This window comes from Bombina bombina, chromosome 1 (genome assembly GCF_027579735.1).
Source record: "Bombina bombina isolate aBomBom1 chromosome 1, aBomBom1.pri, whole genome shotgun sequence".
NCBI lineage: Eukaryota > Metazoa > Chordata > Amphibia > Anura > Bombinatoridae > Bombina > Bombina bombina.
In genome coordinates, this window is record NC_069499.1 from 1,143,769,022 (window position 1) to 1,143,784,118 (window position 15,097).

The following is a 15,097-nucleotide window of genomic DNA, read 5'->3' on the forward strand; positions in this document are numbered from 1 at the left end:
TAACTTTAAAAAGGGATACAAAACCCATTTTTTTTTTTCTTCATGATTCAGATAGAGCATGCAATGTTAAGCAACTTTCTAATGTACTCCTATTATCAATTTGTCTTTGTTCTCTTGCTACCTTTATTCGAAAAAGAAGGCACCTAAGCTAAGGAGCCAGCCAATTTTTGGTTTAGGACTCTGGACAGCATTCTAAACTGTCCAGAGTGCTTCTAAACTTACATTCTTGCTTTTCAAATAAAGATAGCAAGAGAATGAAGAAAAATTGATAATAGGAATAAATTAGAAAGTTAAAATGTGGGTTCATTGTCCCTTTAAGTAATAAATTGAATAAGCCTTGCCTAAGGTTCTCTCCTGTTATGGATGCCAGACCAATATGTTCACAGCACTAAACATTTGTGGCAGATTGTCCTTACTTCTAATAGAAAAAGTAGTATAAGTAAGGAATGCACAGCCACTGCAAGTAGTTCACCAGCAGACTAATTCATGAATGAAGAATACACAAATATCAGATGAGGAAATATTAATTCATATCCTTTTATCCATTAAGTGGTCAGCAATGCTTGACAAATCTGTTTAAAATGAGAGGCCAGTTAGAAATTAAGAGCCAGACATACTTTTGGGAGCCCGACAGTAGTATTTGTATAGAGATATATGAAGAATAACTCAAAAAGTTAGGAGCCAGGGGTAGATTTCTAGGTGCCAGTGGCACCATGGCTCCTGGGTTTGTCAAGCCTTGTCTTACAGTGCCTTTAATCAGCAAAGAAAAACATCACTGGTCCTTGCATGAATTAAGCATAAATACTGTTAGCATAGCACAATTATTGCCCTCTATAAAGTGACCGAATCTACTAATCTTATACTTATTTCCTTTACCTATACTGTTACTAAGATCTCATATTTTGGGTTACACAGTCTAATAAAACCATAACATGTACAATGAGTGTATATAAATTAAGATTTTCTTTAAATTTGTATGGTTCATTTTTTTCTTCTTCCCGTTAACTGGTCCGTAAGGTTGATCGAAAATGACCTGGCCTTTTTTTTTTTATTAATAAGAAGATGTTTCTTGGTTAATTTAAATTAATAGAGAAAAACTATTTTTAAACAAAGATTTCATGAGGATCCTATGAAGCTCAAAATAGTTATAAGATGAAAGGAAGTACAGCACTTTTTATTGCCACTTTTATTTAGTCTAAGGCACATTCTCGGCATTTATGTTGTTTTTGGGGACTTGCTATTCAATATGAATAGTAATCTATTCTCTAACTAGCAAACTCCAGTTTAGGCCATATAAATGCTTGTGTCATCCGTCACAACCTTTTTTAAAATAAAATCCGCTTGGCAGTCATGATTGTGCAGACTTGCTAAGTGGATGGTCTAATGGAAGCGTCTGTAAATGTAAATAAAACATGAAGAAATAAGAACTATTGACAGTCACCTCGGCTTAATGCTAGCAAAACACTCACCTAAGATTATTAGGCAGACTTTATGTTGTTTGCTGGGCTCTGTACTTGATTTCTGTCTGCTACAAACCCTTCCAAAATAAAGTCCTTGAAACAGGTTTCATTATTACCATAGTGAAAAAAAAATGTGTGAGGTTTGTTTTTGGCATTAAGATACAACGTGTTGATTTAATACATGCAGTAACAAGTCACAGCTACTGGTGTTTTTTGTTTTTATGAAACTCTCTACCTTAACACCCAAGCAAACTGGGAGGAAAGCGGAGACCTGTTTTTTTTTTTTTTTAATTATTCTAGTGCAAATCACCTCTCTCTGGAAGCACAGGGAAACACAATAATATAGATTTAGACTTAAGAATATTCATTTGGAGACTAGGCTACAGCCTGGACAGAGTAAATATTCTTAGGTGACTAGTTTAAGCCTTACACATTTTCCACAGGCAATTAAGTCCAAAAAGGTCTGTGTTTTCGGTGCAGAAATACTTCACATGTAACCTGGCCAACCCTTAACAGAAGCCACATCCATACTGTACCAAATTCCTATTCAGGCTTCAATAATGTTCCCAAAACACTGGGCCTAAACATTGAATAAGTTGCATCTGACAAATGGCCCATTTAAAGGTAATTGCATCTGAGACCTTGAACAAAATCTGTGATTATTGAAGCAAGTAAGGCACTGCTTCTTATTCAGAAATGCTATACTCTGAAGTAGCTTGGTTCAAATAAGTGAGGTTACAGCCGTTAACACACAACTTCTGCTTGTATCTCCTGAAGAGCAGTAAACTGATTTCTCACACCTTTCAGGTCAGTCTCTATGGCTTCCTGGCTTTCCAGCTGCCGGCATGGGCAATGTACAGTGTATGAAGCCAACAGAACTAATTCCTCTGTGCCCTCTTGGGGCTTAAGTTCATTTTCCTTCTGTTCACAGGCTGTGTCCTGATCCTTGGACTCTGTATAAGAGGTGAGCCATGGGTGTTGTAGGCACTGCTCTGCTCGAGCCCTTTTCCTGCAAATATTAGGGAAGATATTAGTTTACAGAAAGCCTACAATATATTAGCATTAAATAGACTGTATTGATAAATACAATTGAAACTTGACATATGTATGCCTGTTCTGATTTGCTCATAACGCTGTTCTAGCACATTGTTAGCTCCGATCTATACCACATGGCTTCAAATTGAACAATTACTCGCATGTGCATGATATCACATGTAAAGTTATTATCATAACCAAACCAAAAACACCATCCCACACATTGTTTAAGAAAGCCTGCACAGATAACTGAACTAAAAATGCTAAAATGTTCAAATCAATATCAGTGACCACAATAAACTGCAGCCCATAAACTGTTAACTGCATTGTATCAGAGGATTGCTCTCAGTATTAAACTAATAATACCATTATGCTAGTAAAAAAACACTACAGAGCATGGTGCATTCATCAAATAAAGGCTTCCGGTCATCAAAAGGTGGATGCAGACCTGTTTCGTGTGGGGTTACCACACTTGCTCACTGCTAACCCCACACGAAACATGTCTGCATTTTTTGCCTCTACTGAAAACTACTATTTGGTGTTGTGAGCTGCATGCTCACTTTTGTTTTTAAGCTGACTCACTAATAAAGGTTACTTTTTACGGTTTTGGCCCCCCTGCACATTCTTTAATTATTCTCTCACTTCCTTGTGATGCCCAGAAGCCTTTGTTTGATGTCTGTTACTTTGACGCTGTGACGTAGGCGTCTGCTGGTCTGGGGCTCGCCAGGAAGTGAGGAAGAGCTTGAAGAGCAAGGAGACCGGTGCTTTGCCGAAGACACGCTGCCCTGAACACAGGTCCCCGGAGGCTGGTAAGCGCCACTATTATTTTGTATGCTGTACATGGTGCATTCATACTGCAGAGTATTGTACAGTCATGCACTACTGTCCTGGTCTCTGCTAGAGTGCACATAGGTGCATGTTAGGAGTCTAATGTTCATAAATTAATGGAACTAAAACAGATAGGAGAAATGGGGTGTTACACTTAAATACTAGATTTTATATATATATATATATATATATATATATATATATATATATATATATATATACCAAAGTTTTCTCATTTGCTGAAATAGCTCTTTATTGTGTTGTATTCATAAGAATGTATAGTATGTTTGTTTAATGTGAACATGGTCCAGTATGATGAAGGTTAACTGAGCATAAGTCATCAGCAAGGGGGGGGGGGGGTCAGTAATGGTGAGATTGGCTGGGGAGCAGATTATATTATACTCACAGTTATTTTAAAGATAACACCTCAAAATAAAATTAAAATACAATTTAGATTAAAAAAAATAGTAACCATTAGAAGAACATTAAAAGTGCAAAAAGAAAATGTGTTTGAGCATTTATTATTGTACTGTTGTTTGCATATAAATATATGTTCAACCCTTGTAAGGGCCAAAACATGTTAGGATAGCAGGAAGAAGTGTCTGGAGAGGCTGGAGGCACCGAGTGTGTCAGGGCCTGAAAATGAGCCATGTCACCTAATCAAAGTGAAAGCATCTATGAGGAACACATGGGCTACTGGTGCTTACAAGTCTGTATACATCCGGGTCAAATTAGATTAAGTGATAAGAATCATGTTTGAGGCAAGCAGAACTACATCTGAATAAGCTTCCAGTGATTCAATTTCTCTCCCTTACAATTAAAAGATGGGTAAAGTGAGTTTTAGAATCATATTGTACTAGAATGTAGAATTTGTAGCTTGGCCTTGTGAAACGTCAGCAAGAAAACCAAAGATCTCTCATATGTTTAAAAAATATTATAAAGGACATGCTGCGAATTGTTTCGAGTATTAAACTATTTTTTTTTCAGTGAAGTAGCCATTTATGAGACTTCTTGAAATATTTCAGCACTATTTGCAGGTACAAGGAAATTATAACTACATCGTTGGCAATAATCAGGTTTATAGAGCTTGTTACCTTGGGTTCTTTACAAGCAGAGATTTGATAAATTCTATGGCAAGATCAGAGATTCCATCAAATTCCTCTTCCGTGTACTGGATATTTACTTGGGAGATGTTAAGGAAGGTCTCCTGTTTTGTTTCTCCTTGGAATGGAGATTCTCCTGTAAGCATAACATATGTCAGCACTCCAATGCTCCTAGGATATAAAATAAAATGAGAAAGAAAAAGATTAGGTCATCTGAAAGGAGTATAAAAGACTCTTGGTATATACAAGCATGACCTTGCATAACAAATGCACAATCTTTGATCTAAAGTATTAAAAACAATTAGATGCCCAGAAGGGTATAATAACTTACTACAGATCAGTCATCAATGGAGAGAGGATGATTACTCACATTTAAATAGCTTCAGTATGGCGTGTCAGAATGTTTTACATTATAATGGTCAGCGAAACAAAAAAGTACGATTATATAGGGCCAGATTACAAAGGTATTTAATGCTCCCACTCGAGTGCTAACTCTGCTAGGAGTAAACTTTTTGCGTGTGTCAGGTAGCACTTGTATTGCAAGTTGAAAGTATGCAGTTTTCACTCACGCACTAACACGATGCGTGCAAAAAGTCAAACTTAGAATATCGTGCACACAATAACGTGTTCCCCAATAGAAGTCAAAGGAGCAAGAAAAGTGGAAAAAAACACCCTACTCGCATGCAAACCAGGTTGCATATTCTCAAGTGTGCTAACCAGACATGAAAATATGAATATTTCACATTCCAATGTTCTTCACCTAGAAGAATATGTTCAATTTATTAATAAATACATATTTCTACATATATCTGATAGTATTTTGGTACAATATAGGTATAGATATATACAAATATATAAGAATATCGGTTTAAAAATACATCAAACGTATTCCCCTATGTTCAGAACATTAGAATGTGAAATATTTACAGTAAATACACAGTACAACACTTACCCTTTATTAAATATTAATATTGCATATATATGATTTTACATGTTTTCATCTACTCGACTATAAGGGCTTCTTTATATGTCTATATATGTATACATATGTATTTCTGTGTATATAAATATATATATATATATATACACACATATACACACACACACACACACATACATATTTAGACATGTGTGTGTATGTATGTACCTCTATGTTAAAGCCTTTTGCATCCTTTTTCTCTAACAATAGAGACCTCATATCTTTAAGCTAAAGCCAGTATAACTTTTTTGTGAAAAAAAAAATTTCAATATTTTTTTATCAGACAGTTATAATGAGTGTGTTTTGTTAAAATTTGCAAAAGTTAACCAGAGCTGTGAGAAGGCAGTAATCATTCTAGAGTAAATTGTGATTGCAATCAAGCAATCAAGTTTACTTTCAACTTGTAATATGAGCGGTAAACCTGATGTGTACAAACCTTGATAGGCCCCTTTTCGCTCACGTGTAACTGTTAACGCATTATTCGTAATCTGGCCCATAATATTTAATAAAAATTACAATTAAAAGACTGGGTGGGGACAACCTTGCTCTAGTAAAAGGAATGCAGCCAGGTCAGTGCGCCCCTCCCTCTGTACAGTAGATTTAAACTTGTTACAACATTTTGTTGCCTGAAAAAAAATTACTTTGATGCTAATAGCTGATCCATTGAGCAGAAACCAGGGGTCAAGTCAAGCGGGAACACATGGGAACGGAGTTCCTGCACTATTTTTGCAGGAGGAACTAAGTTCCCTTTGGACAGAGAACAGAAACACTTCAGAAAACACTGCTGCTACAGCTGCTGCTGGTGGAAGGAACTGGAGCACAGTTTGGTTAAAGGGATAGTGAGATTCTCTAGTATTGGGCAGTTACACTTCCTACAATACACTAAATGTAAGATTGTCCGTGGTCCTGCTGTGTGATCACCCCGCAATGTGTTGAACACCAGGTGCTTACATTTCTCTGTGGCTTGCTCTGGGGATATTTAGCTCCCCTCAGCAGAAATAGGACTATTGCACCTTAAGTGGGTGAGACTCTGTGACAAAGGAGGATTCTCAGGCACAAAGACAACCATTCAACCCTTCATAAGATTTAATTTGCTTTCTCTAACCAAAGTGTATAGATTATTTACATATAAATACAGTCTCTGTGTGTGTATATATAAAATATATATATATAATATACAGGGAGTGCAGAATTATTAGGCAAATGAGTATTTTGACCACATCATCCTCTTTATGCATGTTGTCTTACTCCAAGCTGTATAGGCTCAAAAGCCTACTACCAATTAAGCATATTAGGTGATGTGCATCTCTGTAATGAGAAGGGGTGTGGTCTAATGACATCAACACCCTATATCAGGTGTGCATAATTATTAGGCAACTTCCTTTCCTTTGGCAAAATGGGTCAAAAGAAGGACTTGACAGGCTCAGAAAAGTCAAAAATAGTGAGATATCTTGCAGAGGGATGCAGCACTCTTAAAATTGCAAAGCTTCTGAAGCGTGATCATCGAACAATCAAGTGTTTCATTCAAAATAGTCAACAGGGTTGCAAGAAGCGTGTGGAAAAACCAAGGCGCAAAATAACTGCCCATGAACTGAGAAAAGTCAAGCGTGCAGCTGCCAAGATGCCACTTGCCACCAGTTTGGCCATATTTCAGACATCACTGGAGTGCCCAAAAGCACAAGGTGTGCAATACTCAGAGACATGGCCAAGGTAAGAAAGGCTGAAAGACGACCACCACTGAACAAGACACACAAGCTGAAACGTCAAGACTGGGCCAAGAAATATCTCAAGACTGATTTTTCTAAGGTTTTATGGACTGATGAAATGAGAGTGAGTCTTGATGGGCCAGATGAATGGGCCCGTGGCTGGATTGGTAAAGGGCAGAGAGCTCCAGTCCGACTCAGACGCCAGCAAGGTGGAGGTGGAGTACTGGTTTGGGCTGGTATCATCAAAGATGAGCTTGTGGGGCCTTTTCGGGTTGAGGATGGAGTCAAGCTCAACTCCCAGTCCTACTGCCAGTTTCTGGAAGACACCTTCTTCAAGCAGTGGTACAGGAAGAAGTCTGCATCCTTCAAGAAAAACATGATTTTCATGCAGGACAATGCTCCATCACACGCGTCCAAGTACTCCACAGCGTGGCTGGCAAGAAAGGGTATAAAAGAAGAAAATCTAATGACATGGCCTCCTTGTTCACCTGATCTGAACCCCATTGAGAACCTGTAGTCCATCATCAAATGTGAGATTTACAAGGAGGGAAAACAGTACACCTCTCTGAACAGTGTCTGGGAGGCTGTGGTTGCTGCTGCATGCAATGTTGATGGTGAACAGATCAAAACACTGAAAGAATCCATGGATGGCAGGCTTTTGAGTGTCCTTGCAAAGAAAGGTGGCTATATTGGTCACTGATTTGTTTTTGTTTTGTTTTTGAATGTCAGAAATGTATATTTGTGAATGTTGAGATGTTATATTGGTTTCACTGGTAAAAATAAATAATTGAAATGGGTATATATTTGTTTTTTGTTAAGTTGCCTAATAATTATGCACAGTAATAGTCACCTGCACACACAGATATCCCCCTAAAATAGCTATAACTAAAAACAAACTAAAAACTACTTCCAAAACTATTCAGCTTTGATATTAATGAGTTTTTTGTATTCATTGAGAACATGGTTGTTGTTCAATAATAAAATTAATCCTCAAAAATACAACTTGCCTAATAATTCTGCACTCCCTGTATAATTGTGAGGGGGGTGGGGTGGAAGTCTTGGTGAGTGCCCACACTTTTTTTTGTAGACAACAAAACAAGGGGTGTCTTTTGAACTTAATAAGCAGATATAGCCTACAACTCACTGATCACACCTCACAAGGTGTGACCTAATTTATATATCAATAAACAAAGGGTGTGGGGGCGCCAAGCGACAATCTTCCATTCACTAGAAAATCTTCAATTTTCCTTCTGCAATGTAAATATAGAAAAAAACTTCAAATACACCTTCTGCAATATAAATATAAATATAAATACAGTCGTATGCAAAAGTTTAGGCACCCCTGACAATTTCCATGATTTTCATTTATAAATAATTGGGTGTTTGGATCAGCAATTTCATTTTAATCTATCAAATAACTGAAGGACACAGTAATATTTCAGTAGTGAAATTAGGTTTATTGGATTAACAGAAAATGTGCAATATGCATCCAAACAAAATTAGACAGGTGCATAAATTTGGGCACCCTTGTCATTTTGTTGATTTGAATACCTGTACCTACCTAGCACTGATTAATTGGAACACACAATTGGTTTGGTGAGCCCATTAAGCCTTGAACTTCATAGACAGGTGCATACAATCATGAGAATTTTGGAAGGTGCTGTGGACTGATGAAACAAAGATTGAGTTATTTGGTCATAACAAGGGGAGTTATGCATGGTGGCAAACGAACACAGCGTTCCAAGACAAACACTTGCTAGCCACAGTAAAATTTGATGGATGTTCCATCATGCTGTGGGGCTGTGTGGCCAGTGCCGGTACTGGGAATCATGTTAAAGTTAAGGGTCGAATGGATTCCACTCAATATCAGCAGATACTTGAGAATAATGTTGAGGAATCAGTCACAAAGTTGAAGTTACGCCGGAGCTGGATATTTCAACAAAACAATGACCCAAAACACTGCTCAAAAACTACTCTGGCATTTATGCAGTGGAACAAGTACAATGTTCTGAAATGGCAATCCCAGTCCCCAGACCTGAATATCATTGAAAATCTGTGGGGTGATTTAAATCGGGCTGTCCATGCTCGGCAACCATCAAACCTAAGTGAACTGGAGATATTTTGCAAGGAGGAATGGTCCAAAATACCGTCATCCAGAATCCAGACACTCATTACAGGCTATAGGAAGCATTTAGAGGCTGTTATTTCTGCTAAAGGAGGGTCTACTAAATATTATTGCGATATTTCTGTTGGGGTGCCGAAATTTATGCACCTGTCTAATTTTATTTTGATGCATATTGCACATTTTCTTTTAATCCAATAAACCTCATTTCACTACTGAAATATTACTGTGTCCTTCAGTTATTTGATAGATTAAAATGAAATTTCGGATCCAAACACCCAATTATTTATAAATGAAAATTATGGAAATTGTCAGGGATGCCTAAACTTTTGCATACGACTGTATTTTAATCTACAATCCTGACAAAGGCTTTGTAAAGCTAAAACGCGTAGACACATCTTTTGTAGCTCCTGACAATTGAAATGTGAATACTGGATGAACTCCCATAACAGCTACGCTAAAAATACTACCAAAAACGGAGCGGTAGGAGTTTGAAGCAGTCCTTAAATTTGAATTAGTGCGCGCACTTTTTTGTCACATCGTATTGGACAGAAAAAGGAAACACACCGTTAAACCAACAAAAGGTGTTTATGGACGAGCGGAGAACGCCAGAAAAACAGTGAGTAACAGTGAAAGTAAAAGTAAAGTTAACTTCAAACCGCTGTAAGGGTAACTTCAATCCACTGTGAACATTTTTAAGGCTAAAAAATCGATCACTGTTTAAAAAATCTGATGTAAGAGGAACTGCCACGGTCTATAAAGATTTAAAAAAGCACTATATGGTATGTGCTAGGTGGTGATAAGTAACATACAGATATAACTAAAGACTTTGGGGATTTACAAACTAAATAACCCGCGTATTTGACTATTGCTTAATCATGCATTACTGATGTCTCTCTATTGAAATTATTGAATACCAGCAAATTGTAAACATTAATACATTGTATCATTTTCTAACTTGAATTGTTTCTGTTATAAGACAGGCCACAATAGTTTCAATAATAGTTTCAATATCTGTTCCCTTTAAAGAACAATCAAACACAGGAACTATAGGATAATATTCTACTTATACTGTATTTGTCACTTTATCCTTGTATGTTGCGATTGTATTAATGAAAACTCTAACTCTGTCTTTTTAGACATCTATTTTTTTTCGCATTAATGTTTAGGATCTAGTATGAGTTGTTTAGAGCATACTAATGCTTGAGTAAACTTTTGAACATATTTTTTACTGTGTATCTTTTTATTGTATTGGTATCTTTATTTAGATCCAGACGCCGGTGTCCCTTTTTATTAACATTATGGAATTTTGATGTTTTGATTTGTAGATTAAAATATTTATATTTATATTGCAGAAGGTGTATTTGGAGTTTTTTTCTGTATTTACATTGCAGAAGGTCAATTTGAGGTTTTCTAGTGAATGGCAGATTGCCGCTCGATGCCCCCCACACAATTTTTTTGTAGGGCTTGATCCCTTGGCAGAAACTAATTGGCTGATAAGGAGGAATCCCACAAATCTGCTATTAGCTGCTGCTAATTACTTTATGTAGGAGATTCTGAATGTAATGTCTTGATATTGCCCCATAACTATAGTGTTTATGCTACCTTCAATCCAAGAGGCCTATATATTCAGAACCTTTACCTGACTATTATCATGTGTGTATAAGTTATTTACAACACACTGATAACAAACATTTCCAACACGATCTCTAGTGACAATGGATTGAATGAAAGGTCTTCAATTAAGAAGAAAAGCATTGATTCAAAAAAGTTCTTAAAAATTACAAATTTGAATTATCTTAAAATATTATGTGGCATGTCCCAGAATGAAATAAGTTATACAAGGTGGGGCAACCAAATAAATTAATTTAATATTTTTAATTAATTTTGTTAAGCAACAATATGAAGAAGTTATTGAAAACATCTAATTGTACAAAATATGGCTTACAAGCTACAGAAATACATATAAACTCTTTTCTGCCTAACTTGGGTAGTAAGATATAAAAACACATCCTTTTGTGTGCTTGCACATTCATAGGGCCAAAAAAGCAGAAAAACTAAAATAAATAAAATAATAAAACAATGCATTTTAGAACATTAGTTGGCATATGTTGAAACTCACCACATATCTGTTGCTGTGCTGATCGGTTCATAATTCAGCACCTCAGGAGCTACAATCAATAAGAAATATCAGGATCTCAATTAATGATTGATTGTGATAGGTTTTTAATCCCCATGTGATCGCATGTCTTATCTTTATGTGCAAATTTGTTTGTTATATGACTAAAACAATAAGTTACAGATGTCTTTAGAATGGGAAGAGTTGCCCCATGGTGGTAATACGTGAAAATTCACTCTGGAATCTGAGTGTACTACTGGTAGTAGCATTTATGTGAGTCAGTCTTAATATTAGTAACATATTGAGGGCTCAGTCCCAGGTAGAAGGCTAAATATTTAGTAATTAAAGTATGATTTAATTAAAGGAACATTCCAACCCCTTAATCAAACAAACTCCATGTTCTGTAGACTTACCTACATACTCAGGAGTTCCCAAAATCTCTCGCACTTCTTTAATGCTGTCAACCTGCCTGGACAACCCAAAGTCAACAATACGTATATCACCCAGGGGATTGTCACTTGTAAGAAGTATATTCTGTGGCTGTAACATAGAAATATATAAGAAGATTAGACACTGAGAAAGTAAAAAGGACATTAGCGCCATTGCACTTTTAAATGAGATGCATCCAAACTTGGCACCATTCCATTACTGCCTTCTCCCATGTGGTTTAATCTGAGTAACTGAACAAGTGCTCAGAAATCATGAAAATCTGACCTGTTTTCGTCTGTGTTTGGACCTATAAGTTCACAAATTGTTTTTTTTGTTTTTTTTTAGCAATGATGAGATGTCAATCGGAGTTGGAATTTGGCATCTTAGAGGTACCAGTTTTGTTGCATTTGTGTGAACTGTAAGAGATTGATTCTATGTACACTTCACAGACTACCCCTTCTTATTTTAGTGACTGGGAAAACAGACAAATCAAACAAACTAAACACATTCATTTGAATGTACACTAGAATATAAGCACTGCAAATCAGAGTTCATCTACTCCTGTAACAATATATATATATATATATATTGTGTATTTTTTTAATGTAGTAAAGTATTGCTGAGTGTATTTTTATACCTTGTTGATCCTTCATTCAACATTACTCTCCCGTTTTTAAAATCAAATCCGGAATGTTAGTGACATTTCAGATAGAGTTTAATTCATCAGTTGTAATGAAGCTGTGCTATCACTTACTTTTTAATATACTGTAGATATAAAATTGAAATACCCCACGCTCTGCCGCCTACTTCACAGTCAATTTTTCTGTGAGCTAAAGGTTTGAATTGTTGTCCAATCAGCGCTCTCCCCATATGGCACTTTTGTTGTGGGCAGCAGAGCAGGGGGGTATTTGAATTTCATATCTATATTAAAAAAGTGAGTTATAGTGCATCTTCATTACAACTGATGGATGAAACTCCATCTAAAACATCGCTAATATTTTGTATCTGATTTTAAAAAGGGGAGAGTTTACCATCACTTTAAAATGTGCTAGGATGACACCAAACACACATTGTTAACATATCACATACAGCCCTAGTATTATCTGTATTATAATATATATAATAAGCAGACCATACAGCTTTACATTGAAGTATGGCAAAAGGATCAATCTAAAAGAAAAATGCAACTCATTTACAAATTATAGAAAAAAGTCTCAATTAAATATTCCAAATATGATCACATGTGACCAACCCCTGGTGACTTCCCACTTGCAATATTTTCTCATCCATAATCCTGCAGTTGTAACAATTGTATGCAATATCACAGCCCACTTTATAACTAATTCAAAATCTGGAGTGCAATATAGTTGTTATCGTTTGTGCTAAACTCAATGGTATTCGGCATGTTGCAGCCCTTTTTTTTTTACAGCCAAATGGTTAATTTGACTTTTTCCAAATTTGAGTTGCCCACAAAGGGTTACATGCATTTTTTCAAGACACACTACTTTTATTTACACATATGGCTGTGGGCAGGGCAACATTCTATTTCCATGCCACCAACATTTCTATGTCACAGGACTGTCACCATTAGCAATATAAATGTGACAAATCTGGTTTAAATCCTCTGTATTATGGGTTCCTCTAAATACTACTCCACCTGAAGGTAAAAAAAAACCAAAGCAATACTTTTGAAATAGAGCCATTTATTTTAAAAACTAAAATTTTCCATAAACTTTCCTGTGGACACAAGGGGGCCCATTTACTATCGGTCTGTCCGACATGATCCACTCAGCGGATCATGTCCGACAGACATCGATGAATACCGACAGCATACGCTGTCGGCATTTATCATTGCACAAGCAGTTCTTGTGAATTGCTTGTGCAATGCTGCCTGCAGATTCACGGCCAATCGGCCGCTAGCATGGGGTGTCAATCAGCCCGATCTTATAGGATCGGGCAGATTGCAAACCGCAGCATCAGAGGCAGCGGACCAGTTATGGAGCAGCGTTCTTAAGACTGCTGCTTCATAACTGCTGTTTGCGGTGAGCCTAAAGGCTTGCGCAGAAACAAGGGCATCAAGCTCCAATCGAAGCTTGATAATTCGGCACCAAGATCTCTACATATTTGAATTATCCTCAATGTTTAGCATTTTTTCCTTATTTATTGTTTTTATTTTACTTTTCTCTAACAATCCTTCCTTATGTAGCTTTGCCAAATAGTAATACAAACGGAGAAATGACAAGGATATAGCTTTATTCTACAGACTATTCAGCATGAGGAATCGCAAAAACATAATTTATGCTTACCTGATAAATTCCTTTCTTCTGTTGTGTGATCAGTCCACGGGTCATCATTACTTCTGGGATATAACTCCTCCCCAACAGGAAATGCAAGAGGATTCACCCAGCAGAGCTGCATATAGCTCCTCCCCTCTACGTCAGTCCCAGTCATTCGACCAAGAATCAACGAGAAAGGAGTAACCAAGGGTGAAGTGGTGACTGGAGTATAATTTAAAAGATATTTACCTGCCTTAAAATAGGGCGGGCCGTGGACTGATCACACAACAGAAGAAAGGAATTTATCAGGTAAGCATAAATTATGTTTTCTTCTGTTATGTGTGATCAGTCCACGGGTCATCATTACTTCTGGGATACCAATACCAAAGCAAAAGTACACGGATGACGGGAGGGATAGGCAGGCTCATTATACAGAAGGAACCACTGCCTGAAGAACCTTTCTCCCAAAAATAGCCTCCGAAGAAGCAAAAGTGTCAAATTTGTAAAATTTGGAAAAAGTATGAAGCGAAGACCAAGTTGCAGCCTTGCAAATCTGTTCAACAGAGGCCTCATTCTTAAAGGCCCAAGTGGAAGCCACAGCTCTAGTGGAGTGAGCTGTAATTCTTTCAGGAGGCTGCTGTCCAGCAGTCTCATAGGCTAAACGTATTATGCTACGAAGCCAAAAAGAGAGAGAGGTAGCAGAAGCTTTTTGACCTCTCCTCTGTCCAGAATAAACGACAAACAGGGAAGAAGTTTGGCGAAAATCTTTAGTTGCCTGCAAGTAGAACTTGAGGGCACGAACTACATCCAGATTGTGTAGAAGACGTTCCTTCTTTGAAGAAGGATTTGGACACAGGGATGGAACAACAATCTCTTGATTGATGTTCCTGTTAGTGACTACCTTAGGTAAGAACCCAGGTTTAGTACGCAGAACTACCTTGTCTGAGTGAAAAATCAGATAAGGGGAATCACAATGTAAGGCTGATAACTCAGAGACTCTTCGAGCCGAGGAAATAGCCATTAAAAACAGAACTTTCCAA

At 37.0% G+C, this 15,097-nt stretch overlaps 1 protein-coding gene across 1 annotated transcript in view; it reads right to left on the reverse strand.

Moving 5' to 3' along the window:
• Positions 1–523: 523 nt before the first annotated feature.
• Positions 524–15,097, reverse strand: part of LOC128645877 (serine/threonine-protein kinase 17A) — an 82,007-nt gene continuing 67,433 nt past the window's right edge. Inside the window, exons 4-7 of the mRNA XM_053699187.1 lie at positions 11,766–11,892; positions 11,356–11,404; positions 4,418–4,597; positions 524–2,469 (exon numbers count right to left, since the gene is read on the reverse strand). Coding sequence (XP_053555162.1) covers positions 2,205–2,469; positions 4,418–4,597; positions 11,356–11,404; positions 11,766–11,892 — 621 coding nt within the window. The 3' untranslated portion in view covers positions 524–2,204. The remainder of the gene's footprint in view (positions 2,470–4,417; positions 4,598–11,355; positions 11,405–11,765; positions 11,893–15,097) is intronic.